Genomic DNA, 27,118 nt, shown 5'->3' with positions numbered 1-27,118 from the left:
AAATGGCTTCTCATGTTTTATTTCATGGGCATATTACAACTTATTTAATCAGTTTGGAAATGTTCCTGATTCCTCATGATTAAGAACAGACAGTCTGAGTCCTTAACTCTACTCGTTTTCCTATATCCCTAAATCGCAGAGACTACTGTGGCCCTGAGCAGTATAAGTTGATAGACTAGCTGTGTAGCAACACAGTGTCACAATAGACACCCTCCCCTTGGGGGCTGGTGGAGGAGAGAGTGATCTCAGCTTTCCTTGGAGGAAGTAGTTGGTTTGTTGGATTTCCTGAAAAATGGAAGCATTGGCAGCTGCCCGGTTGTAGCTCTTCCCAAAGTGAGTAGTGGGGCCCAGCCTCTGCGCAGAGGGGGGCAGTGGCCACCCGAGGGACAGAAACAAGAGGGTGACAACCCCTGACCTTAAGACCCCCTGATGGCCAAATTGGGAGCAGCATCTGCTGAAGCCGAAACTAAACAAGTCAGCAGTGGGAGCCTGAAATTTGTCTCCACTGGAGCTGGGCTTGTGAGGTTTATGACGGCTGTTTGGTTTTCACTGTGGTGTCGTTCTCCGTCCCATTTGACTTGTCTTTATTTCTTACCCTTTTCCAAGTTCAGGAATTCAGATGTGAACTTGAGTCTGGCAGTTTCCTTCAGAAAACAAGGTCTCTGAAGCCAGTCTTCTCTGGGCTGAGCTGGGACAGATGCGCTCCGAAGTGTGGGATGGCCTCTGGAAGCAGGGCTTTCCCCAGGCAGGTTGATCGGATTCTAAAAAATGGAACCCAGATGGAAGTATTGAGATGAACGTGGGTTTCTACCTGAAGAAAAGCAGTAATAAAGCTTCCTCATGGATATAAAGTCTTGGAATGGCAAAAAACAAAACAAAACGAAGCAAAAACAAACAACCCCCCCAAACCCCACAGAACCCCCAAACCCAAAAAACCCAAACCAAAAATACCCCAAAACCAAACAAAAAGCCCCCTCAAGCCCCCCAGTTCCTTGTTAGTGTTCTTTATAGAGCAATGCATGTGAATTAGCGCTGGACGCAATGTGCCTGTTTGTTTTCCTTAATTTTCCTGTCTTTCTCCTTCTTCCAAGCTTCAGAAGAGGAAAGCGGAAAACCTTTCCAGTGCCCCATATGTGGTTTGGTTATAAAAAGGAAGAGTTACTGGAAGCGGCACATGGTGATTCACACGGGTTTAAAAAGCCATCAGTGTCCGCTCTGTCCATTCCGGTGTGCTCGCAAGGACAATCTCAAATCCCACATGAAGGTAAGCCACCTGCGGATGGGCCTCACGGAGAGGCAGGCACAGCCCGGGCCCTTGCACAAATCCATGCCCAGAGCTTCGTGTTGAAAGGTAGATTGCAATGCAAATGAAGCACATTGAAAAGGATCTTGTAAAGGATTTCATTATAAGCGTCTTCAAGTCCATCCGACAACCCAGAACTTAAAGCAGAGAGCAGCTTCAGTATCCAAACGTAGTGTAGAACCATCCTTTCCTATTGGGAAGCAACAGCCTAACTGGCCTTGCACGGTGATGCATTTTGGGGCACTAGGAGGAAAAGCTGGGGAAGAGCAAGAAGCAGGGAAAGACGGGTTCAGGAAGGATTGCTGGACCTGCCCCCCTTCCTGGAAGGAATGCCCTCTTCTGCTGTTGCTTTGCCATCCAGCTTACACACCCAGAGACATCTTACAGGGACCGTGAGGACACTGAAAGACACCTGGGCTTTAACTTTCACCCTGTGGGAGGCTTGAGGGCCACTCCTGACAAGACTGAGTCCCCTTGAGGCTGACAGTGTTTGAGCCATCATAATTCCCGGGATCACACTTAGCAAACATCTAAAGACATTGTTTTCGGTGTCCTATTAGGAGCAACTGGGGGGCTTGCGCCTGTAATGAGCATATAGGGAATTGACTAGACTATGTGTCACTCTTATGTGAGCTGGGGGGAAACCTAGTCATCTAGCAGTCTTTTTAGCAGACCCTATTAATGCTAAGGAATGCAAAGAGGAAACCCAAGAGATCAAAAAAGCATGGCTTCTGAATTTGACAGGCTTGCCTTTAAATCTTATTGTATAACTTACTAGCTAAGTGGTGAGCAAATGAGTCTTTAGACTTAATTTTCTCATCTGTTAAATGGGAATGATTATGTTCATCTGGAAGGGATATCATTAATATTTAAGGAGGTATTAGCAAAGTATCTGACACAGAAGTGTTCAATGGTGGTTATTTCATTTCAATAGCTATTGTTGAACACCTTAATAATAATAACCATCATTTTCACTGATGTTTGCAATATCGTCTCACTGTTGACATTACTTATAAAGTGTTTACTTTCCTGCCGTAAGAAGTAGAGCATGTGTACATAATTGAGGTATTTGCTTTTTTCAAAATGTTGCAGTCTTATCCTTCTGAATAGATCAGTAATCACTGTTTAGAATTGTGGATCTAAAAATGTATGATCAGACAGAACCTCTACCGACTTTAGGAAATTGCTTGGAAAATTAAAAAAATAAATTAAAGCCATGATATAATTTGTTTTCTACCATTTGCCTTTGTCTCCAGGGAGTAGCAGGCCCTTCATTTTCAGAATCCATTTAACCAGGGGTTCTGGTTGGTTGAATTTTACTGAGCTGACTCAGTGTTTTACTTGCATCCCTCTCATCCTCTGTCAACTCTTCCCAGCGTAAAATCTTTTATTTTACACCTGCAAAGTGGATTTCATTAGCAGGATGAGCCTTCCAAAGAAATGCCTTTAAAACTAAAATTTGTTTTTGTTACCGTGTCCTACTCTGTGTTTAGAAATCAGTTCTGGCAAATTTAAAGCTTCAGTGAGCAGAAAACTTGCATCTGGCCTGACACCTTGTAAGCCTGTTTTCAGCTCAGGGTCACTTAAAACAACCTATTTATAAACCCATGGGAAAAAAAAAAAAAAAGCTGGGTTTTCAATAGCAAGAACTACTGACCCTGAAACTACAGGGAGATGAGTTGGGTGCCTTGATGATACAGACCGTCAGCCATGACAGCGTTGCAGATGAGAGCAGCCAGGGCTCTGTGGGTCGTGGGGTCTTAGAATGCTTTCAGAACAAATCAATAACCAGTACAATAAAGCAGTGGTGTGAAATGACTACTTTATTCAAACTCATGGTGTCCTAACCTGTTGAGCTTTTGAGGAGGGGAGTGTGAGAGGGGCTTATGCAAGTTTAATTTCATCAGATGGTGTCCGCTTTCTTTTCTGTTCTCCACCTCACTTATGGGCCCGTGTTTTTTGCTTTGATCAAAGAATTCATGATTTAATTTTGATGAGACATACTTTCATTTTGGTAGATTTTGAAAACATAGTCTACAGAGAAACATAATAGCTGTGGCCTTAGGAATACATATTCTTTGCTCCTTGCACCAGAGGCTACAAGATGGATAGATTTTCTAAAACAAGTCCTACCTCAGAAGTAGGGGCAGTATAGCCTATAGATTAAGATCTCAAACTGCGTGGTAAAAAAAAAAACACCTCAGTTAGAATCTCGGTTCCATGACTTTCAGTAGCTGCGGAGCTTTGGGTGAATCATTTAACCTCTCCAAGGCTCCGTTTCCGCTCGTGGAGATACTAATCATACGATCTAGCTCACGGGCTTGTTATAAGGGTTAAATGAGATAACGGATATAAAGCACTTAATATGATGCCCAGCGTGGAGAAACACTCAATAAATACAGCTACTGTAGTAATTATTATCCGAAAGCCATCTGAATATATATTTACACTTAGAAATAAGTCGATGACATGGCATGAAAGAATTACTCTAAATTTTATTGCTTTTCTCTCTTCATGACATAGCTTTCGTGTTGAGAATTTAGAAAATACTGATAAAAAGAATCTGAAACTGGCCCTTAATCCCATCACGCAGAAATAACCATTATCATCCTAATCTTCTGTATTGATTACATAAAGCTACTTAAGGAAGAACGGGATTCTACTTTATTTGTTCAACAACTACAGTACTTACTGGGTTCAGGCACTGTACAATTTTCTGAAAGCCTGCCTTTCCTTCTCCATATATCACGCAAATGTTTTTATGGCTTGCTGCGGAAGGAGCTTGTAAATGCCTCCAGCTTCCTCGGGGTTATCTTAGATTTCCATTAAGTCTTTTACAACTTTCCTGGATGAGCGAGCGTACAGGAATTAAATGCGGAATTCATAAGCTAAAATTGAACAGAGAAGGTGTGGAGGGCTGAGATCGGGAACACGGGTGAAGAAACGGCAAGAAATAGGCAAGGGTCAGGGCGCCGACTTTTTCTAGTCTCAGGCCTGCCAGCTAAGGAGCTGACTCCTAGGTAAGCCCCCTCGCAGCCTGCCTTGTCCCCTCAGTGAGGTGGAGATATTTCCCGAAGTGTCCTCGTGTTTGTCCAGCTGCTACCAGGAGGTAGACCCAGTGATGCAACAGTCCTTATACTTCCCACCTCTTGGGGTGGTGACATACTCTCTCTGTGAAGGATGACCTGCAGAAAGCAGGTCTCTATGGGACCTGGAAAGAATGACACGCTTTAGTCAAGTGTTTCTCGACAGTAGCCGACCAAGAGGGGTTTTTAAGCCGATGTCGGGCTAAAGAGAGTACAGATGATCCCTTTCTGTCGGGAGAGCAGGGGAGAGCCTTCCCTCCAAGGCCAAATGCGAGCTCTCGCCCCTCCGGGAAGGTCTAGCTCTAATAAAATTCTAAGTGTGACCGTCAACACTTCATCCACTGTTTTTCTTTTCAACGGTCACTCATTTTTCTGCCACTAAATACAGCCAGGCCAGTATCGGGTGGAAGAGGAACCGCATATAGGACTTGGGCACAGACGCTTTTGAATCCAGGGCTCCCTGTTTGATTTTAGAACATGGGCTCTGTCCTTTTCCTTTTTCCAGAAGCTGCTTCCGGAGCTTCTGTTCTTGGATTAGCTCCTGTCCTCTCCCGGGGCAATAGATGTCAGGACACTCCTGAAATGGAATCTGCCCCACCGCACTGCTCCCAGGGACGCTGGAAGCTTTCAGCCTCATGACCTTTGCCACCTGGTTCCGGGGCGAGCTGTGGCTGGCACCTGTCAGGGTCCCCTGGGGCTGTGACCTGAGGCCCCCCCAAGGTGCTTGCTCCTGTGTGAACTGGTTGGAGGAGAGGGTGGGGAAGCTTCCCGATTCTGTGAGTGAGAAAGTAAATGAACTGCTCCACTCCAGAGCGAAGTCCCTTTGTTGCGAAAGAACAGAGACGGTTAACAGCTGGTGACAAAGAGTGTGTTTCCCCCCCATTCCAGCCCCTCCCGAGGTTGCAGAGGGGAAGCCTTTTAATGAGCAAGGCTTTGCTGTAACTGAATTTAAGTGTATACGGTTATCTCTGTGGAGAAATTCAGGCTTTGGGGGACCCAGAATCTCTTCTGTTGTTTTTTTCAAAAAGCCACAGTGGGGTGCTGTAGCGACAGGATCTCACCATTAACTTTTAATTTCTTTGCTTTCGTTGGTCACTCAACATTATTTAAAAGTATGTTTTGGCTGGTGAATAATGCTTTTGGATTGTACTCAGAACGCATAAACGGCTGTAGTAAAACTTGCACTCTTGGAAAGGAAGCCCGCGTAGAGGGGCCAGGTGGCCTAGGGGATTAAGGAATCTTTAACCTTTAACCTTCCTTAGACCTGGATTCAAATCCTGCCTAGATCACCTCTCAAAGATGAGAGGTCGGTTTGACTTGGGTTTTGAATTCCAACCACTCGTTTGTCCAAAATCACACAACTCCCCAAATCTCTTGGCCCAAATCTCCACCATTGGCAGTTTCTACTCAAGGGAGGGCCAGTCCTGAAATAGCAGGGTGGAGCAGGTCAGCCCTGAAGTACATTGGCAGAGATGAATGGGGAAGTTACAAGCTTATGAGCACCTGCCAGCTCCAAGCCTCGCTCGGGCCAATGCAATGATTTCCTCACTTTTTCAAGCACTAAATTTGATTGTGGCAGGAAGTAAGAAAAAGGTTCCTAGCCATTTTTACAGGTACTGTGCAGGCAAGGCTGGAACTGTGTTTAAAAGTCTGCATTCTTTCATTGCAGACAGAACCACGTTTGGAAACACTGGTTCCATCTTTCTGAGACAGCTTGGTGGGCATCAGCCCCTGGTTTTCGTCCCCCTCTGCTTCCTTTATATGTCATTTTGCTCTAGCCACATGCTTTGGGGTCTCAGTTTCTCTGTCTATGAAATGGGAATACCCTGGAGGCATTATTTTCCACATTCTTAATTACCTAGAGAAGCATTTTTGAAAATGGAAATCATGTTTGCAAAACGTAACTAATTCTCTGGGTGGTAATAATTGGGTCCCTGCAGGGTATTTATATTACTTGACAGGTTACCTCTGTTGACCCCCAACTAGTAAGTATGTAAGTTCAAATTGTGCTGGGTTTATAATGTTTTCTCTGAAGACATCAACCGAGATGGGATGACTAGCATATTAGGAGGATTCTCCCCCAGACGGCCTCCATTGGCAGACAGCATCCTCAGTCGTGAGTATGGCTTTACTAATGGATTCTTAACCTGCGTGGACCTGCTTTATGTTTAGGGATGGCCCTCACGACCTGAAGCACGTAATGAAGTGCTCCTCTAGCGATGAGATTCCCTGGGCTGGCCCTTTGTACCGTGCGGAAATCGTTGCTGAGTAGCACGGATGTACAGCAGGGCGTTTTGCATCAGCACACAGTGGCTAGCTCACTCTTCTTGCTTCTCCGCCAGGTTCATCAGCACCAGGACCGGGGAGAGACCTTTCAGTGCCAGCTCTGCCCTTTCACTTCCTCCCGTCACTTCAGCCTGAAACTCCACATGCGTTGCCATCAGCACTTCCTGAGGACAGAAGCCAAGGTGAAGGAGGAGATCCCAGACCCCGATGTCAAGGGATCTCCCCACCTCAGTGACAGTGCCTGCCTGGGGCAGCAAAGGGAAGGAGGAGGGACAGAGCTAGTGGGGACCATGATGACGTCCAGCACTCCAGAGAGGACTAGCCAGGGTGGGGCTGGCGTCTCGCCTTTGCTGGTGAAGGAGGAGCCCAAGGAAGATAATGGCCTGCCAACCTCCTTTACTCTGAATGCTACCGACAGGCCGGCCAACCACACGAAGCTGAGAGAGCCCTCCGAGTATGCAGCCAACAGTGCGTCCGCGTTGTTCAGCCAGGACATCTCGGTTAAGATGGCGTCTGATTTTCTCATGAAGCTGTCAGGTACTTGAAGAGGGTTGTCCTCTCTCTCTCTGTCTCTTCTCTATGCCTCTACCAGTATTCTCATCTAGAAAATGAGCTGGTAGGACTAAGTGATTTCAAGATCGCTTGAGATTCCAGTCGTCTGCACGCTCATACATTTTCTCCTTGAGACTTGTTTTTTGCAGTCCTTTGGAAGTAGGCATGGCTGTGGTTTGGGTCTAAAAACAACAGGGATTGTTGATTTCTTTCTGGTTTTCCCCCTTTATGAGTTCTTGTTGTGGGGGACAGGCCACAGCGTGAGCCAGGTTGGTGACAGTTCTTTGTGTGACCTTGAGTCATTTTAACTTGTCTCTCCGTTGGGTTCTTTAAAGTGCTTGTATGGGTCATCTTGCTTTGTGTTATTCAAGTTCTTTATTGCCTTGATTTAAAAGATTTTTAAAGGACATGTACAGAGAGACTACTATTAGGAATTATAGAGTTTTAAAATTTGAGCAACTGATAAAATTATCTTTAAATTTTGTTTTTTCTAATGGAAAGTTCTTTTATTGTGGTAAAATATACCTAACATGAAATGTATCATTTTAACCATTTTTAAGTATACAGTTCTTTGGCATTAAGTACATTCACATTGTTGTGTAATCATTACCACCATCCATCTCTGGAACTTTTTCATCCTCCCAAACTGAAACCTTGTACCCATTAACCAAGAATTCCCCATTCCACCCTCCCCTCTGCCCCTGGTAACCATTATTCTATTTTCTGTCTCTATGAACATAAGTACTCCAGGTACCTCATGTAAAGTGTAATTAGAAAAAAAAAATTTTTTTTAAACATTCTTTTGCAACTGCCCCAGTGCCTTTTAGAAAAAAGATGGAGTATGTTTTCAAAACTTATTACTAATTGATATCACCTTCACCATCAAATTATGCATGATGTTTCTTTTAGTTTTTTTCTTTTTTTTCCCCCTCAATTCCTTAAGCTGTGGAGTTGAATGAGGGGGTGTAGAGATGCTGAGGGAGCGCTGTTTTTCCTGACGTTTTGGAATGAGAAAACATGTTGTGGGTCTGTGCTGCTACTCATTATATTTTTTAATGTCTGATTTTAAATTTTAAAAGAGATGTGGAGGGTGGGGAAAGGTCGGCTGAGAATTGGTTCTGTCTTTCAGTGAAGATGGCAGTCCCCAGGATGATTTCCAAATGCCATTTCAGCTCTTTGGAGATTGACAATACCCTTTTAAATGGAGAATAATTGGTCACCACCTTCCTTTAAATGGACTGTGAGTTGCATTTCACTAAATGTCATCGCCAGGTGAATTCGAGGTTCTGCTTCACTCTGAAGTCCCTTTGCTCAGTGACACTTCAGTCAGGTCTTCTGGAATGTCCCCATCACCCCAGGTCTTTGCCCCTCAGGAGTGCACAGCGCTGGTTGGGAGAAATGAGGAAAGGCAGGGGATGGAAATGAGGCACGGCAGAAAGAACTGAGATGGAAATGTTACAGGGAGGCATCCCACCCTGCAAGATGAGTGAGCTCGTCCTACACCGGAAATGATCTGGTGTCAGGAATTCAACCATGGCAGTGGAGAACGGTCTTCCCTTGTCTTCTCCTCTTGTATCCCAACCTAGGGGGACGTGTGATCTTTGAGACTCTGCTTTTTGTATTTAAACGTTTTTGAAAATGTGGGGGAAATTCAGGCTTCTGGTTTTCCTTTCGCCGCTGATCCTTTAGTTTTCACTTCTGGGAGATCTCTGGCTCTTCTTCTGAGATCTTCTGGTTCTTCCCACCAATGTCAGAGCAAAAGGGGCTCCTTTTCTGGGCTCTTCTAGCACTTTCCCAAGGAATGCAATAGCATATTCACTTAGCATAGCTTAGAAACAAACGGGGACATTTCCTTACTTAGCAGACAGGGGAAACTCAGTATGGGGTTAGTAACTCTTAGGAAGAGGGTACTCCCTTTACTCCAGGACTCCAGAAAGTTTTTAATCCTGAGGAAGGTGAGGGGGGTGGAGGAAGGTTTGATGGTACACAATTCCTGCGGAGCTCAGCTGTGAGTGCCCAGCATCAGGCTGTAATTAGCCCCAGACCCAGTCTCAGGGAGCACAAGATAAGGCCTGTGGCTTCTGGGAGCCAGGCTTGCAAACAGGAAAAACACAAGAGGAGAAGCCAGTCGGTAGGTTGGGGTGAAAAACTGTGCACCCAGGCCTTATACTGTGATCTGTTTTCTCAGTCGGCTATTGACGGGGACTTGTTTACGGGTTTGGCAGTCGCAGTATTTACTGACTGATCAGTTGGCATAAGAAAACAGATAACAAATGCACGCTGTTTATGCAAAAGGCCCGCGCAGCTATTTTATGGTGGCTTACTAGAGGTCCTGAAACCTGACTTGTGTGCACTGTTACCTAGCAACCTGTTACAAAGTCACCGGGGAGTGAGATGCATTGGTAATTTTTTTGTGTGTGTGCATATTTGGATGTAAATGTAAACTTGGTGACAGTGGCAATGCAGCCCACGGGAAAAGGAAAGGAATACATTTTCCGGAGGTGGGGAGGCATTATTTATTTATTTTTCTTCCACTCACTCTCTAGTTGGTCAGCCTCTAGAATTGATAGCTGCCGTCATTGTGGTTTTCTACCTGGCTGTGTCTGGACTGTGATCCCAGGACCAAAAGGCCAGATCCCGGGGAGCTGTGCCTGAGTTTCTAGCTCTTTCCCTTATCAGATGTCGGGTTAGCATCAGGCCTTGTCCCTAGGCATCATAACGGCGCCATTGTTCTTGCCGTGAATTTTTGAGCTGGACTCTGTGTGTGCACCTGCTGGGACTCTAGGGTGCAGCTGTTTGTGGACACGGGGGCTGGGAGTCTCTGTGCCAGCCACATCACAGTCTGCAGAACCGGAGCACAGTGGCAAATTCAAGCGTGTCCATACCTTCTTGTTTCCAAAAGAGAGATGGAAAACACTTGATTCTTTCTTGCTTGGTGATTAAGGGGAGTCTTTCTTGCTCCCACTGGATTAAAAATCACTGGTGGAATCCTCTTTTTTTTTTTTTAAACCTTATAAGTGTGTAAAGGATGCTTACTATTTTTTTTTAATTTATTTTATTTATTTATGGCTGCGTTGGGTCTTTGTTGCTGTGTGCAGACTTTCTCTAGTTGCGGCGAGAGGGGGCTACTCTTCGTTGCAGTGCGCGGGCTTCTCATCGCGGTGGCTTCTCTTGCTGAGGAGCAGAGGCTCCAGGTGCACGGGCTTCAGTCGTTGTGGCGCGCGGGCTCTAGAGCGCAGGCTCAGTAGTTGTGGCGCACGGGCTTAGTTGCTCCACAGCATGTAGGATCTTCCCAGCAGAGCTCGAACCCTTGTCCCCTGCATTGGCAGGCAGATTCTTAACCACTGCGCCACCAGGGAAGCCCTGGAATCTTCTTTTAAAAGGACTCTAAATCCTTCCCTCCCTACCCCCATTTTGAGGTTTCCTAGTGTCTGTGATTGTGAAATCATACCCCTTCCCTGAACCGTCTACTCTTCTTCTGCCTGAGCCCACACTTAACATTCCTTCGTCCTTCAAGATTAGCCTTGTTCCCTAGGACCAAGGCTTTCCAGGCTCAGCACCATAACTGATTCAGGGAAGAGGATGGGACAGTCCCTGCTGCTGGCTTTCTGGACTGTTGGAAAAGATAATTTTGCAAACTCTGCTCCAAGTTTCAGCCTAGGAGGCAGGCCTTTGAGGGCTGCAGCCCTGCGTATTTGCATCGATCTTTCTTGAGAGCCAAAAGGCAGATGCAGACTGTCGCATGTCAGGGCAAGGGATTCAGTAGCCGCGTGACTGGGGCTATGCAGGGGAGAGGAGATTAAATTCCTACTGTTTCTGTGCCTTCTCTCCTTTATCCAGTAGCAGTTCTCACCTTGACTGACATTAGACTTACCTGGGGAGTTGTTTTTTTTTTTTAAATGCCAGGGTCCAACCCCACTGCCAGAAATTATGATTCAGTTGGTCTAGGATAGGACCTAGACCTAGACATTGGTGTTTTCTTTTTTTTTTGGCCACACTGCGTGGCATGCGGGATATTAGTTCCCCAACTGGGGATTGAACCTGTGCCCCCTGCAGTGAAAGTCTTAACCACTGGACCACCAGGGAAGTCCCTAGACATTGGTGTTTTCTTTAAAATCCTCAAACGATTCTAAAATGCAGCCAGGACTAAGGACCACTGATGTGGAAGATAAATTTGGTAACTGTTTTTGTGTTTGTTGTTTTTTCAGTACACCTATAGTTTTTCAGTGCAACTCTCTTCCCTCACTTTCTATCCAAGACCATGAAAAGGGCCTGGTGGTTCGGGATGGGTCTGAGGCATTCACTATAGGCCAAGGTTAACATGAACTGGAGGCCTGGGTGAGTCATGGTCATTGAGCCCCATGTTTTCCCTCGTGGAGCCACATGACAGGAGAATTAAAAGAAGCATCTTGATGTTCTCCAGTTAGAATTAGAAAGTCTCGAGACTCATCTAGAACATCTAGGAACTGGGAGTACCATCATTAGACGCCTGATTAAAAGTTGCCTGCTGTGGGCTTACATCGTTTCTCTTTCTGAAAACTACACTTTTCAAGATATCACATTTAAATCTAACTCTCCAAATTAGAACCAAGCGGTTGACAGAAACTTGGCACCTCAGTTGTTGGCTGGGAATATCTTTTTATCTTTTTGTACTTGGTTTTTTGAAAATAAAAGATACAAGTCATTTCAACTATTTTTAGTTTGGAAACTGGCCAGAAAAATTTATCCTGTCTCCCATATTCTATTAATTTCATAAAATTGGGGCCGAAACATCTTAACCATGAGAGGTGGACTTCGGAAAACAGTGACTTGCAAATGGGTCCAGGCTGAATTGTTTCGAATGTGTTAGGAGCTCAGTGGTAAAATGGCAAAGGTTCTCTTGAATAAACGAAGGGGAGCTGGTGAATGTTTGTGTTGTATCTTGCGGTTTCCCGTGGGCCTTTGTTCTGCCACCTCCATCTCTTTCCCATAATGTTATGCATCTGTAGTTACAATACGGTTTGTCTGTAAAGGGCGGCTCCTTATCCTGTGATACCTTTGTTTGTGCTGCTGAAGAAGGAGGGGGCCGGGAGATGCCCGTTAACTAGGCATCCTTATTACCGGGTGGCTCTGATTGGCTTTCTGTCAAACATCTTAGCAACCTTCTACCAAGGAAGTGCCAGCCTTCTGCCATTCATGCCCTCAGGCTTTAGTGCCATTAGCTGGGGCCCTCCCCACACCTAAGCGTGCCTTCCCTCAGTGGGTTTATTTTTGGCAGTCTTCCTCTGTATCTTCAGTTTGGCCCTTTTTTAATCCTGCCTGACTTTTCTCATGATGGGCACTCACTGATCACTTGACTAAAATTCCTGGTGTCAGAAGCCACATTGTGGGCCGTCATGTGTGCAGGCAGCCCGAATGTCCTATTGAAATCCTGGATTTTACCGAACCTGGTGGGTGATTCGTATGAGAGGGACAGTGTGACTCTTTCCTGTTTTTCAGCCACTTGCCGCTCCACGGGATGAGGGCTGATCTGAGTCACAGAAGGGAGTAGGTGGCGTAACAAGAAAGTGGGACCTGGAGTTACACACTCATGTGCTCAGGCCTCCAGGGACGGAGACTTTGCGACACTGACTCATTGTTTATGATTTTTCCTTAACAATCACTTACGTGGTGCCTGCGCCTTGCTATTTAACCCGTTTGAACTTCATAACAACCCGAGAGGAAGATAGTGTTGGTATTCCCATTGTACAGATGAAAACAGAGAGGTTAAGAAACTTGCCCACGTTTACACAGCTCATAACGGTGGGACTGGGATTCTAATCCAGGCAGCCAGACTCCAGCATCCCCTCCCCCCAAATCACAAAGTAAGGAAGTGGTGAAACTGGAGGTTGGCTCTGTTCTCTGCCCTTGTTTTTGTAGAGTCCGAGTCCCCAGCAAGGGAGCCATTCATTCTCTGAACGTCGTATGTTAGATGCCACCGGAAGTTGTGCTAATACTTGTGGGCTTTTCAGGCATTGTTTAGTGCAGATAAAGTAGTAAGAGTAAAGCCAGTTACAGTGTGTCTTCAATGGCTCTAACAAGCATGTAGTTGAGGAAACCAAGACTGGAAGTCAGTAGTGTTAGAAGGGTTGCCAATGGAATCCAGACGTTTCTTTCCTCACCGTGCTGGATAGAGCTCATCTCATTCCAGAATTGTCCGCACAGTAGTTGTTTACCTTGATAGACTCTTGGGAAAATTGTTCAAACTCTATGCTTCTGCACAACTGAATCCAGGTCATTTTCTTCCTTCCCTCAGAAGTACATTTTCTTCCACTCACTACTGCTGTTACTGTTGTTACAACTTCTACTATTGTTATCCTGAGCCTTACCTTATTACTAATCAGAAGGGTTTCCAGTGAGCCGGGGCGGTGCCAACAACTTGATGTAATTTCTCAGTTAACCCTCCCAACAGCCCTGTTAATGTTAAACCTATTTTATAGATGAGGAAGCTGAGGCTTAGTAGGTTTTGGCGACCGAGGGATAGAGCAGAGATTCAGCGCTGCCTAAACACTTAATAAGCTATTACCTAATTTTTTTTTTTTTTTTTTTTTTTGTCAATTGAGTGAACTGTCTTTTGACCTCCGTCTGCTTCACTGTTTATTTTCCTTGGCTTCAAACCATGACATCGTTTTTAATGCATGCTAATTCAGTCACTAATCTGGTTAAATTTTTGTGTGTCTTCAAAATACACCCACAATCCATCCCTCGAGCGTGGGCTTTCCTGGCCCACCAGCTCCCTCCCGGATGCTTCCTCCACCCCAGGACCCTCCCTCCCCTCCGCCAGGCCTCCAAGGCGTTAATGGACTCTTCTGATACCTCTGGGATCAGGTTGTGCCCCTGCCTGGCTTCCTTCTCCTGAGTAATGGTATCCCCACTCCTCTCAAGAAAAATGCTGAGTCATCGCCAGCTGGTACTCACTCCCCCTGCCCCCCATTTCCATTTACCTGCCTTCCCTCATGTTGCAGGAGTCTGGTCACTGGAACCATGGAGTTCCATAAATCTTCCTCCTGTTAGGTAAAATGGGGGAGGGGGGGTTCTAAAAAGAATTAATAATGTTATTAAAACCAAAATAACTAGGGACTTCCCTGGAGGTGCAGTGGCTAGGACTCTGCGCTTCCGCTGCAGACGGTACAGGTTCGATCTCTGGTCCGGGAACTAAGTAAGATCCCTCATGCTGTGCGGTGTGGCCCGAAAACCCCCACAAAATAACTAGTTTAATGCATCTCTGACCCCCAGTGGTTCCGTATCTTCGTAGAGAATTTCTAGCAACATTGCGTCTTATTGCTGTGATATCCACCCCTACTGCCTGCTCCAATGATACTTAGAATCTTAACATCCAAGGTGATCCTTGCATTACTGCTTGTGTCTTAGCCTTGCCTCTTCAGCTATGTTTCAGATTGCTAAGGGGGGTGGGGAGGGGCAGCGGCAGGGGATGATGTTTCCTTTATAATGTCTTTGTATCATCCACAATGTATTCCGTGGTAGATGATAAGAAAGGTATTCCATTAGTCATATATACTCTGGGAGGCAGGTTTTCAGAGGTTGTGGTATTACTTCACTTAAAAAAGATTTAAAGGGCTTCCCTGGTAGTGCAGTGGTTGAGAATCTGCCTGCCAATGCAGGGGACATGGGTTCGAGCTCTGGTCTGGGAAGATCCCACATGCCGCAGAGCAACTGGGCCCGTGAGCCGCAACTGCTGAGCCTGTGCGTCTGGAACCTGTGCTCCGCAACAAGAGAGGCCGCGACAGTGAGAGGCCCGCGCACCGCGATGAAGAGTGGCCCCCGCTTGCCGCAACTAGAGAAAGTCCTCGCACAGAAACGAAGACCCAACGCAGCCAAAAATAAATAAATAAAGATTTAACTTAAAAAAAGAAAAGATTTACAAAGTCACAACCAGCTCCTAGTGCCATAAAGAGTACGGAAGAAAGAGGTGGTCCATGGGAAGAAAACAGGCTGTTCAAAGGGAGCCTCAAAGGGTGTGAGCACCTTGCCGTTGGCCGGGACCTCAGCTTCTGGGGCCAAATCTAGGAACCAGAGTCAGTCACACAGGGAGTTAAGTAACAAACCGGTCCACAGTTTAGCAGCTCAACACAATAGCCATTTACTTAGCTTACGAGTTTGGGGATTGGCAGTTGGGCATGGCTGACTGGTGTGCTTTTTCTGGTCTCTTCTGGGCTGACTCATCCATCTGCAGCACCTTGCCAGGTTGCCAGGGCATGGCTGGTCTAGGTGGGTCCCAGCTGAGAGGGCTTCTCTCTGTCCCCCAGGGTGTCCCATCCTTCAGTGTGTTAGCCTGGGCTCACCCACACGGCAGCTGGCTTCCAAAGGAGAGAGCAGAAGTGCTCCAGGAGGCTGGGCTCAAAGCTGGTCCAGCAGCATCACTTCCACCACCTTCCAGTGACCAAATCCAGCCACTTCAACCCAGATTCAAAGGGTGGGATAATCTGCTCCACCTCTTGATGGGAAGAGCCGTGCAGTCACATGGCAAAAGGGGTGGGTTTGCAGGCAGAAGGGATCATGAGGACCATTTTGCAGTCTCCTTGCAATGCCCAGAGTTCTTCAGACTCACTGGGTGTTCCACAAAGACAAAAACACATTAAAATACCAATGTATGAACCAGAATGTCAGTATAGTCATTTAAAATGACAAGTGTAACAATCCAGAGCAGATGTCATTTGGGGCAGATGGTCACCGACTTCCCTGAAGAGTGTTGGAAATATATGATCCAATCTTTAGGTTTTCTTTTTTTCCAGTCTCAAGTCACCTCAAGCTGTTCTTACATGCAAATCACTCCACGGCTGTTCCTACAGCTCATTCTTTGGATGTGTTAATAGCGTGAATTTAAAATGCAGCTTTCTCTCCCATCTCCTCCCGGCTAGAGGCTTGATCGGTTTTCCAGGACTGGTCCTTCCTGCTTTTGACAAGGGAGATATCCTGTCTGTTAAGTGGATTCCAGCAGATAGCCGCTCTTGCTTATTATGTGCGGCTTCTAGTAGTTTCGTTCACGGAGAAAAGCCTTATTTATTTATTTTAAAGTTCGGTGGCGCTGCTTATTGTTATTACCCTCCCTGCCCCAAAGGCTCGTTTGTTTTCCCTTTGTCGCTCTGTCTATAATCTCAGTGGCTGTCACAGGGGACCTGCGCGGCCCTGGTCTGCAGACATAGACACTGAAGTGTGACCGAGGATTAGCTCAGGTGGGGATGAAAGATATGATGAAATATAATGAGAAATATAAGATGGTTAAAACTCCGCTAAACACTAAATATAAAACTGCTTAAGGCCAATTAAGTAGTTTACCTTATGAGAGAGCAACGTTTGAAAATATTTAGCTAATGTTTTAAACTTTCTATTTGAATATAATATGCTTCACTGTTATTAATTATTATTTAATGAAATCTCGGCTTTCCTTATGATTTCCGAAGGCAATTTATTTTCTTCTCACCCAAAGTGCATCAAGTTGTCAAAAAAATCCCAGGTCCCCAGACGGATCATACATCCTTACATACACTTACAAGGGAACTTGGGTAGTTATAACAGCCCTGCTTTGTAATCTGGAGAGTTGAGCTCTGATTCTGAGTCTATCATGAATGAGCTGTGTGGTTTTAAAAAGGTCCTATCCTTCTCTGAGACTGTGTTTTCTTATTGTAAAATAAGGGAGTGGAAAACAGTAATGGTTTTCATTTTGTTTGTTGGTTTTCAAACATTAAACCCATTTTTTTCCGAACAAAATCTTAAGGGCAGACTCAATATACAAAACACGAAGAATATGTAGTTTAATGTATTTTTAAATTTAACTTTAGTTTTTAGGTTCTCATGTATTATATTTATTTATTTTAAAAGTCCAGCGATTAGAAAAAAGTTGCTAAGCGATACTCCCACACGCATGAAATTAGTGTTATGTTAAGATGAGGTCTTACAGCAGTATAAGCATCTAGTGTATTCCTAAACTTATTTTGCTGATTGCAGCTTCAAGAAATACCATTTACACAGGGACATTGTGGCAAATGAGATAAGATTTTAAACAATTCACCTCGTAATCTCAGGGTCCCTTTAATTAAATGTATTCAGCTGCTTGAAAGAAGAGTACAGGGCTTCCCTGGTGGCGCAGCGGTTGAGAGTCCGCCTGCCGATGCAGGGGACACGGGTTCGTGCCCCGGTCCGGGAAGATCCCACATGCCGCGGAGCGGCTGGGCCCGTGAGCCATGGCTGCTGAGCCTGCGCGTCCGGAGCCTGTGCTCTGCAACGGGAAAAGCCACAACAGTGAGAGGCCTGCATACTGCAAAAAAAAAAAAAAAAAAAAAAAAAAAAGAAGAGTACAATAATAAAAAGTTTTTGCTTCAAAGTTGACAACATTTAGCAATTGCCCTTATTCCTTATCATAATAAAGACCAGACAAAAGCACCCCAAACTTTCAGCATGTACTAAAGCCATCGATAATTCTATTTTAGCTACTTGGTTATCACTCAGTTAACCGTTATTTGGAAGTTTATTTAATCTTGCTAGTTTCAGATTCTTCACCTACGAGATGGAGATAATGATAGTAACTACTTCAGAGGGTCGTTGAGAGGATCAGATAAATTAATCCAAGGAAACAGCATACTCCCTGGCCCATATTAAGTGGGCAGAACCAAATATGTGTATCTACATATTTCTGTGTGGCTGTTACCCACGATCAGAAGCTTCACCAAAGCAGATACACCTGAAACTACCCTGGCACCTAATTTAAGGCAGTGGTCCTCAACCAGAGGCGTGCTCGGGGGAGAATAAGGCAATGTCTAGAGAAACTTTTGTTTCCACGACTGGGAAGTGCTATTGGCATCTAGTAGCTAGAGACCAGGGATGCTGCTAAGCGTCCTACCGTTTGCAGGACGGTCACGTCACCCACAGCAAATTACCCAGCCTAGAATGTCAGTGGTGCTGAGGTTGAGAAAGCCTGATTTGAGGCATACCTACAGACCTTAGTCGTACCATAATCGTACAGTTTTAACATGCACAGGCCTGGATTTTTGGAAAGATCAGTGTACAGCCAAGCACTTCCTTATTAATGACACGTTACTAGAACTCTGCCACTCCTAAGAGGCAGGGAGAACTGCATCACAAGTGATACACAAAACCGAATTAACTTGTTAACTCAAGTTAACCCATCAGTGGTTTCCAGTGAGTTGACATTTTATATATAACAGAGCTGAGGGTCCACATTTTAAAATTTTAAATTAGTTTCAATAATTTTAAAAGCTTAAATTGGAAACCGACATTTATTGGAACCCCAGAAGCTTATCCTAGGGTTGGTTCCTTGGGACACTGTTTGAAAACCACCAAATCTGCGGTCCGTTCCAGGTCCAAGGGTCCTTGGCTCTGCTTTAGGGGGAGCTAGTAAGTAAAATTCTCAATGGCCTAGCTTTTTCACGTACCAGTTCAGCAGACTCTGAGCTGAAAGAGAGCTCGGTCTCATTAAACTCAAGGAAAGTGTCGTTTCCCTTCCCCAGAGGAAACAGACAAAGCAGAACAGTAACAGTCACGTCGCAGTCCCTTCTTTCTCTTCCACCCTCTTAGATCTTCATAAAATTCTTCCCTACCAGAAAACATGCCTTTCCTTCAGGTTACACGCCACCCTTCCTCATTTCTCGTTCACGATACTTAGTTCACACCGTATCACTTCTGCCCAGAGCCCACAGTGCAACTGCTTGAGTTAGTTTCCTTCTTAAAGGTGCTTGGACTATCTTGGAGAGAAAGGAGAACGCTTGGGTGCATTTTCAGCCAGAAGCCCTGAAGTCCAGTGTCTCTGATTTGGAGAAGTCAGTCTGTTAACCTCTTGGGACCTTAGTTCCTTCACCTGCAAGATGAAGGTGGTAACAATGCCTGTCTCCTGTGGTTGATGGAAGGATCAATTCCTGTATAACTATTCAAATGCTAGTTGTGTGCATTATTGAAACAAATAATGGTCTTTAAGGAAGTTATACAGCATTGTCCTGGGGGTGGGGATGAGAGGGGCTTAGACAGAATCTCGAAGTGTACTGAGGACACCTCGCCGGAAAGACAGTTCCTTTTACAACCCATTAATGCTGGCCTATTAGAATTAGAAACTTGGAATCATTTTTATCCCAGTGGCTTTCCCGTTCCTTTCCCATATTAGCCTTTGTCTTGAATCCTTTCTAAATCCTGATTTAGAAAAAGCTGATTTGTTTCCTTTCACTGGCAGCCCAACTCCATCGAGCACATGAACTTACAGATGTACATCATTTTTAATCATAATTTTCTCAGGTTGCAAAATGTTTGAACAGTGAGAGAAGGGACCTCTTGGTTAGTGGGACTTCCTCACTGAGTTAAGTGGAGTGTCTGGAAGCTTGACAATACATAAACGGAAGTCAAGGTACTTGCTGTGAGAAGTCCTTTACAAACTGAATTCCATATGTGCACAGATCTTGTTAGTGGTAAGAATGAAGTAAAGACCAGGCAGTGAGTCATAAATTACTGCTTTTCTCTTAGCAATTTCCCCAAAGAGAAAACAACTTTAGTTTCACCTTTCCCTGTAGAAAAACAATTTTTTAAATTAAGATAATTTTAAAAATGATGGCAATTATGCAGTCATATTAATTTTAAAATATAGGGCTTTATGCACTATTCTTAGTGTAAATATTTCTGGTAATTGAAAAAAAGCAGGGTAGCCTTCTTATTGCTACTTTTACATCATCTATTTAGATCCAAATGTTTGGAAACTAAAACTTGGACAAATGAGTGTTTCCCAGATATTTTTTGATATGTCATTAGCCATATTTACATTTCCCCAGCACCTTACTAGTTTTATGCCATTCTTGACGTTGTCAGAATGAAAACCAGGTATGAAGTACCTTGCAAATTTATAAAACAGCAACATACAGCTTGCCTATTATTTTTTAAAAGTGTCTTATTACAGTTCTGCTAAATCTGGGTTGTACTAATAATGCCAAATATCTTTTTTTTTTTTTCTTAAGTCTTATGTAGCACATATTCTGACTAATGCTCCCAGAAGCTACTTATATCTTCAGAGAGCATTGGCTTCATGGTTGCCCTCTCCAGCAGTTAGGATTTGCTTCTAGGGCCTCAGTAGTTTCTTATCTCTTTCCTAGGCTCACCTTAGAATTTTTTAAAGTTTCAAAAATAAAAGATGCAAGCCTGAAGCATTTTTAAAAATATATAACCATTCACTTTATATTGTTCCTACCCAAAGAATCAAAATTAAGGACTTAATAGACAGCGCACCATTTTTTTTATTATTATTATTTTAAAATTTTTTCTTTATTTTTTTGGCTGCGTTGGGTCTTAGTTGCAGCATGCGGGATCTTTCGTTGCGACGCACAGGCGTCTCTCTAGTTTTCTCTAGCGGGTTTTCTCTCTCTAGTTATGGCGCACGAGTTCCAGAGAGCGTGGGCTCTGTAGTTTGTGGCATGCAGGCTCTCTAGTTGAGGCACACGAGCTCAGTAGTTGTGGTACGTGAGCGTAGTTGCCCCGCAGCACGTGGGATCTTGGTTCCTCGACCAGGGATGGAACCTGTGTCCCTGCATTGGAAGGCAGATTCTTTACCACTGGACCGCCACGGAAGTCCCCGACAGCACACCGTTTAATTACTCTATCGTGAATAACTTAGGATGCTCTTGGAGAGGGTTTTATGAAGGATTCTGGAAGCAAGGCTTAGGGTGAGAGAAGCTTTAGGAGGTGGACAGCAACGACTCCCTCCCTCTGGAAGTGGTTGAAAGGGGAGAAATGTGCTAGGTAAACAGAATCCTCTTGGGAGCTACCTTCTGTAGAGGTCCAAAATACATGCTTGAAGATTGCTCTAGAGACTGTCCTTGCTCCCTTGGGCTCAGATGCCAATGGCACTGTCCCCAGAGGGCTAGATTTTCAGCGCTTTCCTTGAGATTTTTCTGGGTTCCTCCTTTAGTAATGCCAGAGTCCAAGTCATCATTCAGAGACACCTCAGTAAGCGCTGTGGTGTAGTAGCAAAGCTTTTAACTTTATCTGGAAGGTCTTCTCCCCAGTCTCATGATCAGACTTGAGGAAAGCACTTCCGATTGCCTTTGGTGGAACATTTTGGGATTCGTAGCTTTTGTTTACCACAGGTAATAATGGAGTGCCAACAGATGTCACTGATTTGTGACCAACCTATTTTATTTATTCAACAAATATATGTTGAGCTCCTGCTACGTGCCAGGCCCAGTTCTAGGCACTCAAGATACATCAGCGTTAAAACAGAGATTATTGCCTTCATGAAGCCTACCTTTGAGTTGAAGGAATAGACCATAAATTGTTAACATAATAAATAAGAAAATTATGTAGTATGGATTAGTCTTTGGGGCTGCCATAGCGAAATACCACAGACTGGGTGGCTTAAACAATAGAAATGTATTTCTCACCGTTCTGGAGGCTGGAGGTCCAAGATGAAGGTGCTGACAGGTTTGGTTTCTCCTGAGGCCTCTCCTTGGCTTGAAGATGGCTTCCTTCTTGCTCTGGCCCCACATGGTCTTTCCTCTGTGTTTGCACATCCTCTGTGTCTCTCTTATTCTCAGGACACCAGTCATATTGGATTAGGGCCACACCCTAATGGCCTCGTTTAACCGAATTTTCTCCCTATCTCCAAATACAGTCCCAGTGAGGGTTAGGGCTTCAACATTTGTGTTTGGGGAGGTGGGGCAGACACAATTTAATCCATAACAAGATGTTGTCTGGTGATAAGTATTTTGGATAAAAAGGAAAATTACAGACTTCCCTGGTGGTCCAGTGGTTAAGACTTTGCCTTCCAATGCAGGGGACATAGGTTCAATCCCTGGTCGGGGACCTGGGATCCCACGTGTTGCAGGGCAACTAAGACACGCGCCACAACTACTGAGGCCACGTGCTCCGGAGCCACATGGCACACCTAGAGAGCCTACGCTCGGCATCGAAAGACCCCGCATGCCGCAACAAAGACCCGACGCAGCCAAATAAATAAATGAATAAATATTAAAAAAAAAAAAAAAGGAAAATTAGAGTAGGGTAAGAGAGTTTGGGGGACTGCGGGTACTGTGGGGTGGGCGTTGCAGTTTTGATCAGGATGGTCGCGGTCTTCATTGAGAAGGTGGTATTTTAGCAAAGACTTGAAGGTCAAGTTCCATTCAGGTGTTGTTATAACACAGGGACCAGAGATGGAGGAGTGGTGTAGTGGAGCTAGGCAGGGGACACCGGGTGGGCGGCCTGTGCATGTGGGTTCTAGTCTCAGCTCTTCATCTTTTTGATAGTAAAACTTCCAAGTGTCACTTTAGCCCTCTGGGGTCCAGTTCCCAAATATGCTGGTCTGTGTGGACTTGTGACTCCAGCAGGGATATTCTTAGAAGGGCGTAAGGTATAAAGAAAGGACTTTGTGTCTATGTATTGGCTGGAGGTAGATGGTGGGCAGGGGGTTGATAGGCGTACCCTTTGGGGCTTTATTTTCATCCTTTTTGTCGTTGTTGTTGTTAAGCAAGAGTGGGCTTAAGGCTCATTCTTTTTTTAAAAAATAAATTTATTTATTTATTTTTATTTGTTTATTTTTGGCTGCATTGGGTCTCCGTTGCCGTGCGCGGGCTTTTCTCTAGTTGCAGTGAGCGGGGGCTACCCTTCATTGCGGTACGCGGGCTTCTGGTTGTGGTGGCTTCTCTTGTTGCGGAGCATGGGCTCTAGGCGTGAGAGCTTCAGTAGATGCAACGTGAGGGCTCAGTAGCTGTGGCTCATGGGCTCTAGGGCGCAGGCTCAGTAGTTGTGGCGCGCGGGCTTAGTTGCTCAGTGGCATGTGGGATCTTCCCGGACCAGGGCTCGAACCCTTGTCCCCTGCGTTGGCAGGCGGATTCTTAACCACTGCGCCACCAGGGAAGCCCAAGGCTCATTCTAAGAAGCTTTTCTAAGAACTCCGTATTAGGATGAGATCTTGTTTCTTAAAATACCAGCACACCTAAATTAACCAAGTTAAAGGTCCTACTATGTGGCCCTTTAAAGGGGCAAGATGGCTGTGAAAGTGACAAGTGGGAAAAGCGGCTGCTAGTCTTCCTTCTTGGTTTTTCCCAAGAAAGACCAGGAAGTAGTATGTAGCTCAGTGAGTGAAGGCCTGGTAAGGTGTAGCCAAGCCACAGAAAGAATCTATCCCATAATAGGCCAGTTAGCTCTGCTCTGACCACAGTACTCCACACCAGCCAACCATGCTAGAAATGGAAAAAGGACATTAGTGGAAAAACTGGTGAAATCTGAATAAAATCTGGATCTTAGATCATAGTAATGTGAATTTCTTCGTTCCGACAAATGCTCCGTGGTGTTACATAAGGTGTTAACTTTAGGGACCACTGAGTAAAAGATGTGTGGGAACTCTCTGACCCCTCTTTGCAACCTCTCTGCAAATCTAAAATTATTCCAAAATAAAATTTTTTTCTCTTAAAAATGTCCATTGTGGACTCGGAGATAACTTGGGCTACAGATAGTGACCAGAAAGACAATGCCAAGTGCATGCCCCACTGTTTGTGGGACAGTGGCATCAGCTTATAATAAGGCAAAAGTGTTATATCTCCATTCTGAGCTTTTCTCTTTGGCAAATTCTCCATCCTCACCTGACCACCGCATTCTAGGTTTTTGCTTTGGTTTTTGCCTCTGACTCATGTTTATATTCAATATTTTATGGCAGAATAACTGTCTGAAAGCATTATTCTATAATAGGATTAGGTAGGGAGAGTGCTAATAGGTCAGAGAGGCAGCAGCATATACAGGAAAGAAGACACTGGAAACCAAAGAGAAAATGCCCAAACACTTTGTAGAGGCAGCACTTCCTAAAATATGATAGGTTCTGAAGATTCAGAAGCCCGCACTCTTCTAAGTCCCACGCTCGTGGAGTGACTTGTATTTTTGTGCTCAGGGCTCAGCCTATTTTGATTGGGTTGTGGTCCCTCCTGTGTTAGCAAGATATGATCATGCATTACATACTTCATTAAGTTGGGAACAGCTAAGAGTGGGACTGGCCTTTCATACAGGTATATGTGTGTAATCCTTTTCTTCTTTTGACAGCTGCAAATCAGAAGGAGCCCATGAATCTTAATTTTAAAGTGAAAGAGGAGCCTAAGGAAGAGGAGGCTCTAAGTGCCACGTTGCCTCGGTCCAACTATGTGTTCAGCCCCGAGTCTGAAGTGCCAGCCCCAAGCATCTCTGAGGACACACTTAAGCCCCAGGAAGCAAAGGGCAACGTACTAAGGCGGGATATGTCAGTCAAAGCAGCATCTGAACTTCTCATGAAACTATCAGGTACTTGATTTCTTCTAAAATATTCACATTCTGATACCATCACTTGCAAGCCACCTGGGCTGCTTCCTGCATGGGTTATAATTAGCCCAATGACAGCAATATCACATTATTGCAGTGAATTCAGGAATGATTGGATTACTTGGCTAAAATTCCTGTGTTGTGTGTGAGTTTGTTTGCGGATGTTAGCCGTGTACCTGTCTTATTAAATACACTCCCCCTTTCCTGATTATGCCTGCAAATTGTTGGAAAGCAGTGCTGTTTTCTAAGATGCTGTAGGTCATAATTTTAAATGGGTTCTAATGACATTCAAAGCACTTCTGTTAATTGATCAAAATAGCTATTCTTTCCTAATAGAGGACCTTGCACTGTTTGGTGTTTTTGTACTATGTTCTTTAAGAACCATTAAAAATATTTTTCTGAACTTAATAAACCATTAAGATGGCACTTGAAGTGATTACCAATAGAGTAGCAATAAGATTTTAGAAATAGAAAATCTCATAATGGAATGTTACAGTAATTAATCTAAGTTCTTAAGGCAAACAAATAATTTTTATTAGTATCTAAATGTCATTTCAGCCTATCAAATGTTGGCAAAATGGGTTATAATTTGAAATTCATGTATTTTGGATTTTTTCCCACCCAGTCTCCTATCTGCCCCATGCCCTTCAGAACAGATAGAAATTTAGTGTGTTTTAAAATTCAAAGGTATGACTTTAAGAACATGGAAAGAAAAAAAAAAAAAAAAGAACATGGAAAGAAAAGTTATGTAAATAATAGTACTTACCAAGTCATATCCCATCCTTAGTTCGCTGCTGCTTAAAAATAATTTTTAGAGACTCTACTCAAAATACTAATATGAATCAAAAGCTGTTTTCAGTTCTGTAACTTGGTGTGCTTGGAGGATGAAAGCGAGATATGTATTAGGGAGACCCCTTCCCAGTGTAATTTCAGCAGGAATTCTGTGTTTCTGGTTGACCAGTAGGTTGGAAAGTAAGAAATTAATAATTATTTACTTCGGGTTGTTGTATTAGAACAGTTGAAATTCCTGTATTTGCCATTTGGTGGGGTGAAGAATTCTTTCCTTTGATGTTAATTTAAAACACACTGGAACCTCTGGGGGGACATGATTTGTTACAGATAAAGCATAATACGGTTGTCACCTTGTCGCCCCATTTTTCTAAACTTCGCAGTGATAACGCAGCTTCTCCTATGTAAATGGGAGTTCTAGCAAGATTGTGCTAATTGCTAAAAGCTGCAAGTTTAAAAAAATGATGTTCGAGCCCACATACTTTGAACCCTCCCTCCTGTGTCAAAAGGTCTTGGTGACGTACAGTAATCTGTCTGTTGGTTTTCCAGTCAATTCAGAGAGGTTACACAGCTCTCTAATGCTTCTCCCATAACATAGACTTTCACGCCCTTCCAACAGCGACTCCTATCCCCTCCTGGTGGTAAGGTTCCAGTGTGCAGTATTTCTATTTCGGAGTTTACTGTGCAGCCAGTATTGTGAGCAGAGGAAGCTAGGGTGGCACCAAAAGATAATATGCAATAATGAGATTTCAGGAAAGATGTTCTCGAAGGAAAACATTTTATCTTGGTCCTTTTGGATGATGCAGTTTGAGACAATGAAGTATGAAATCATTTCCTAGGTAATAAGAGATTCCCAAAATAGAATATAGCCAGGCAGCCATGCACATTTAATGATATTTGTGGTCAGCAATGGCTCTTCTTAATGCTTATGTTGGGTGTTAGTGAGTACACGTGCTGTGGGGTTCGACAGTAGTTGAATCTGGAATTCCCTGGTCGTCCGGTGGTTAGGACAGCACGCTTTCACTGCCGAGGGCACGGGTTCCATCCCTGGTCAGGGAACTAAGAACCTGCAAGGTGTGTGGCGTGACCAAAAATCAGAAACACAAAAACAAAACAAGAAAGGCAATAGTTGAATGGATGACATGGTCGTGTTTCCAAAGGGCATCTGCCCTGCTTCATGCTGTGGAAATGACAACTTGTTTGAAGACCTAGAAAATTATTGTTTTGCCCTGAAAAAATTTTCCAGTATTCCGTATGCTTTGACTTAGGTCAAAGAAATAGGCATCACAGACCCTACCTTCTAGATGCTTGTGGTCTAGTCAGAAGTCATCCAGGGCAATGGAATTCAGTCAATCAGTGCTTTGCCCTTGGAACTTCACACTTTGACAGTCTAGCAGACTGTGGTCACTAAACTGCGAAGAAGTTTCCAAGTCAGCCCTAAAAATAGGAATGTGACTTAAAAAAAAACAAATGTCTTTTCATTCTGAAGCCGCAAGGTAAAAGGGGACTCACCCTTTATTAGGTTTAAAGTGGATATTAGGGTTTCTAATCACGGGTGGATCGGTGCTCTTGGAAGAAGGAAGATGTTAGGAAAAAACCACCTATGCTGTCTTTCCTCAAGTTATAATTTTAACAATTTCCATGTTTACGCCCTGAAAGCCATCTGAGGAAAGGACCTGTCAGTGTCTTCAAGCCCCCCTTTCCGTGCTATTTCCTGTCTCTGTATAGACAAGAGTAGTTATGCATTTCTCGAAGCATCTGTGCAGGTAGTCAGGGCTGCTCCCCGTCTAACACC

The 27,118-nt window shown here is 44.3% G+C and overlaps 1 protein-coding gene across 1 annotated transcript in view; it reads left to right on the top strand.

Annotated features, from left to right (window-relative positions):
• The window catches only part of ZNF827 (zinc finger protein 827), a 141,010-nt gene that overhangs the window by 10,060 nt on the left and 103,832 nt on the right, over positions 1–27,118 (top strand). The window contains exons 2-4 of the mRNA XM_065877197.1: positions 1,092–1,264; positions 6,732–7,212; positions 24,283–24,516. Coding sequence (XP_065733269.1) covers positions 1,092–1,264; positions 6,732–7,212; positions 24,283–24,516 — 888 coding nt within the window. The remainder of the gene's footprint in view (positions 1–1,091; positions 1,265–6,731; positions 7,213–24,282; positions 24,517–27,118) is intronic.

This window comes from Phocoena phocoena, chromosome 5 (genome assembly GCF_963924675.1).
Source record: "Phocoena phocoena chromosome 5, mPhoPho1.1, whole genome shotgun sequence".
NCBI lineage: Eukaryota > Metazoa > Chordata > Mammalia > Artiodactyla > Phocoenidae > Phocoena > Phocoena phocoena.
Note: the sequence above shows the minus strand (reverse complement) of the source record. Positions and strands in the feature narration are given on the sequence as shown.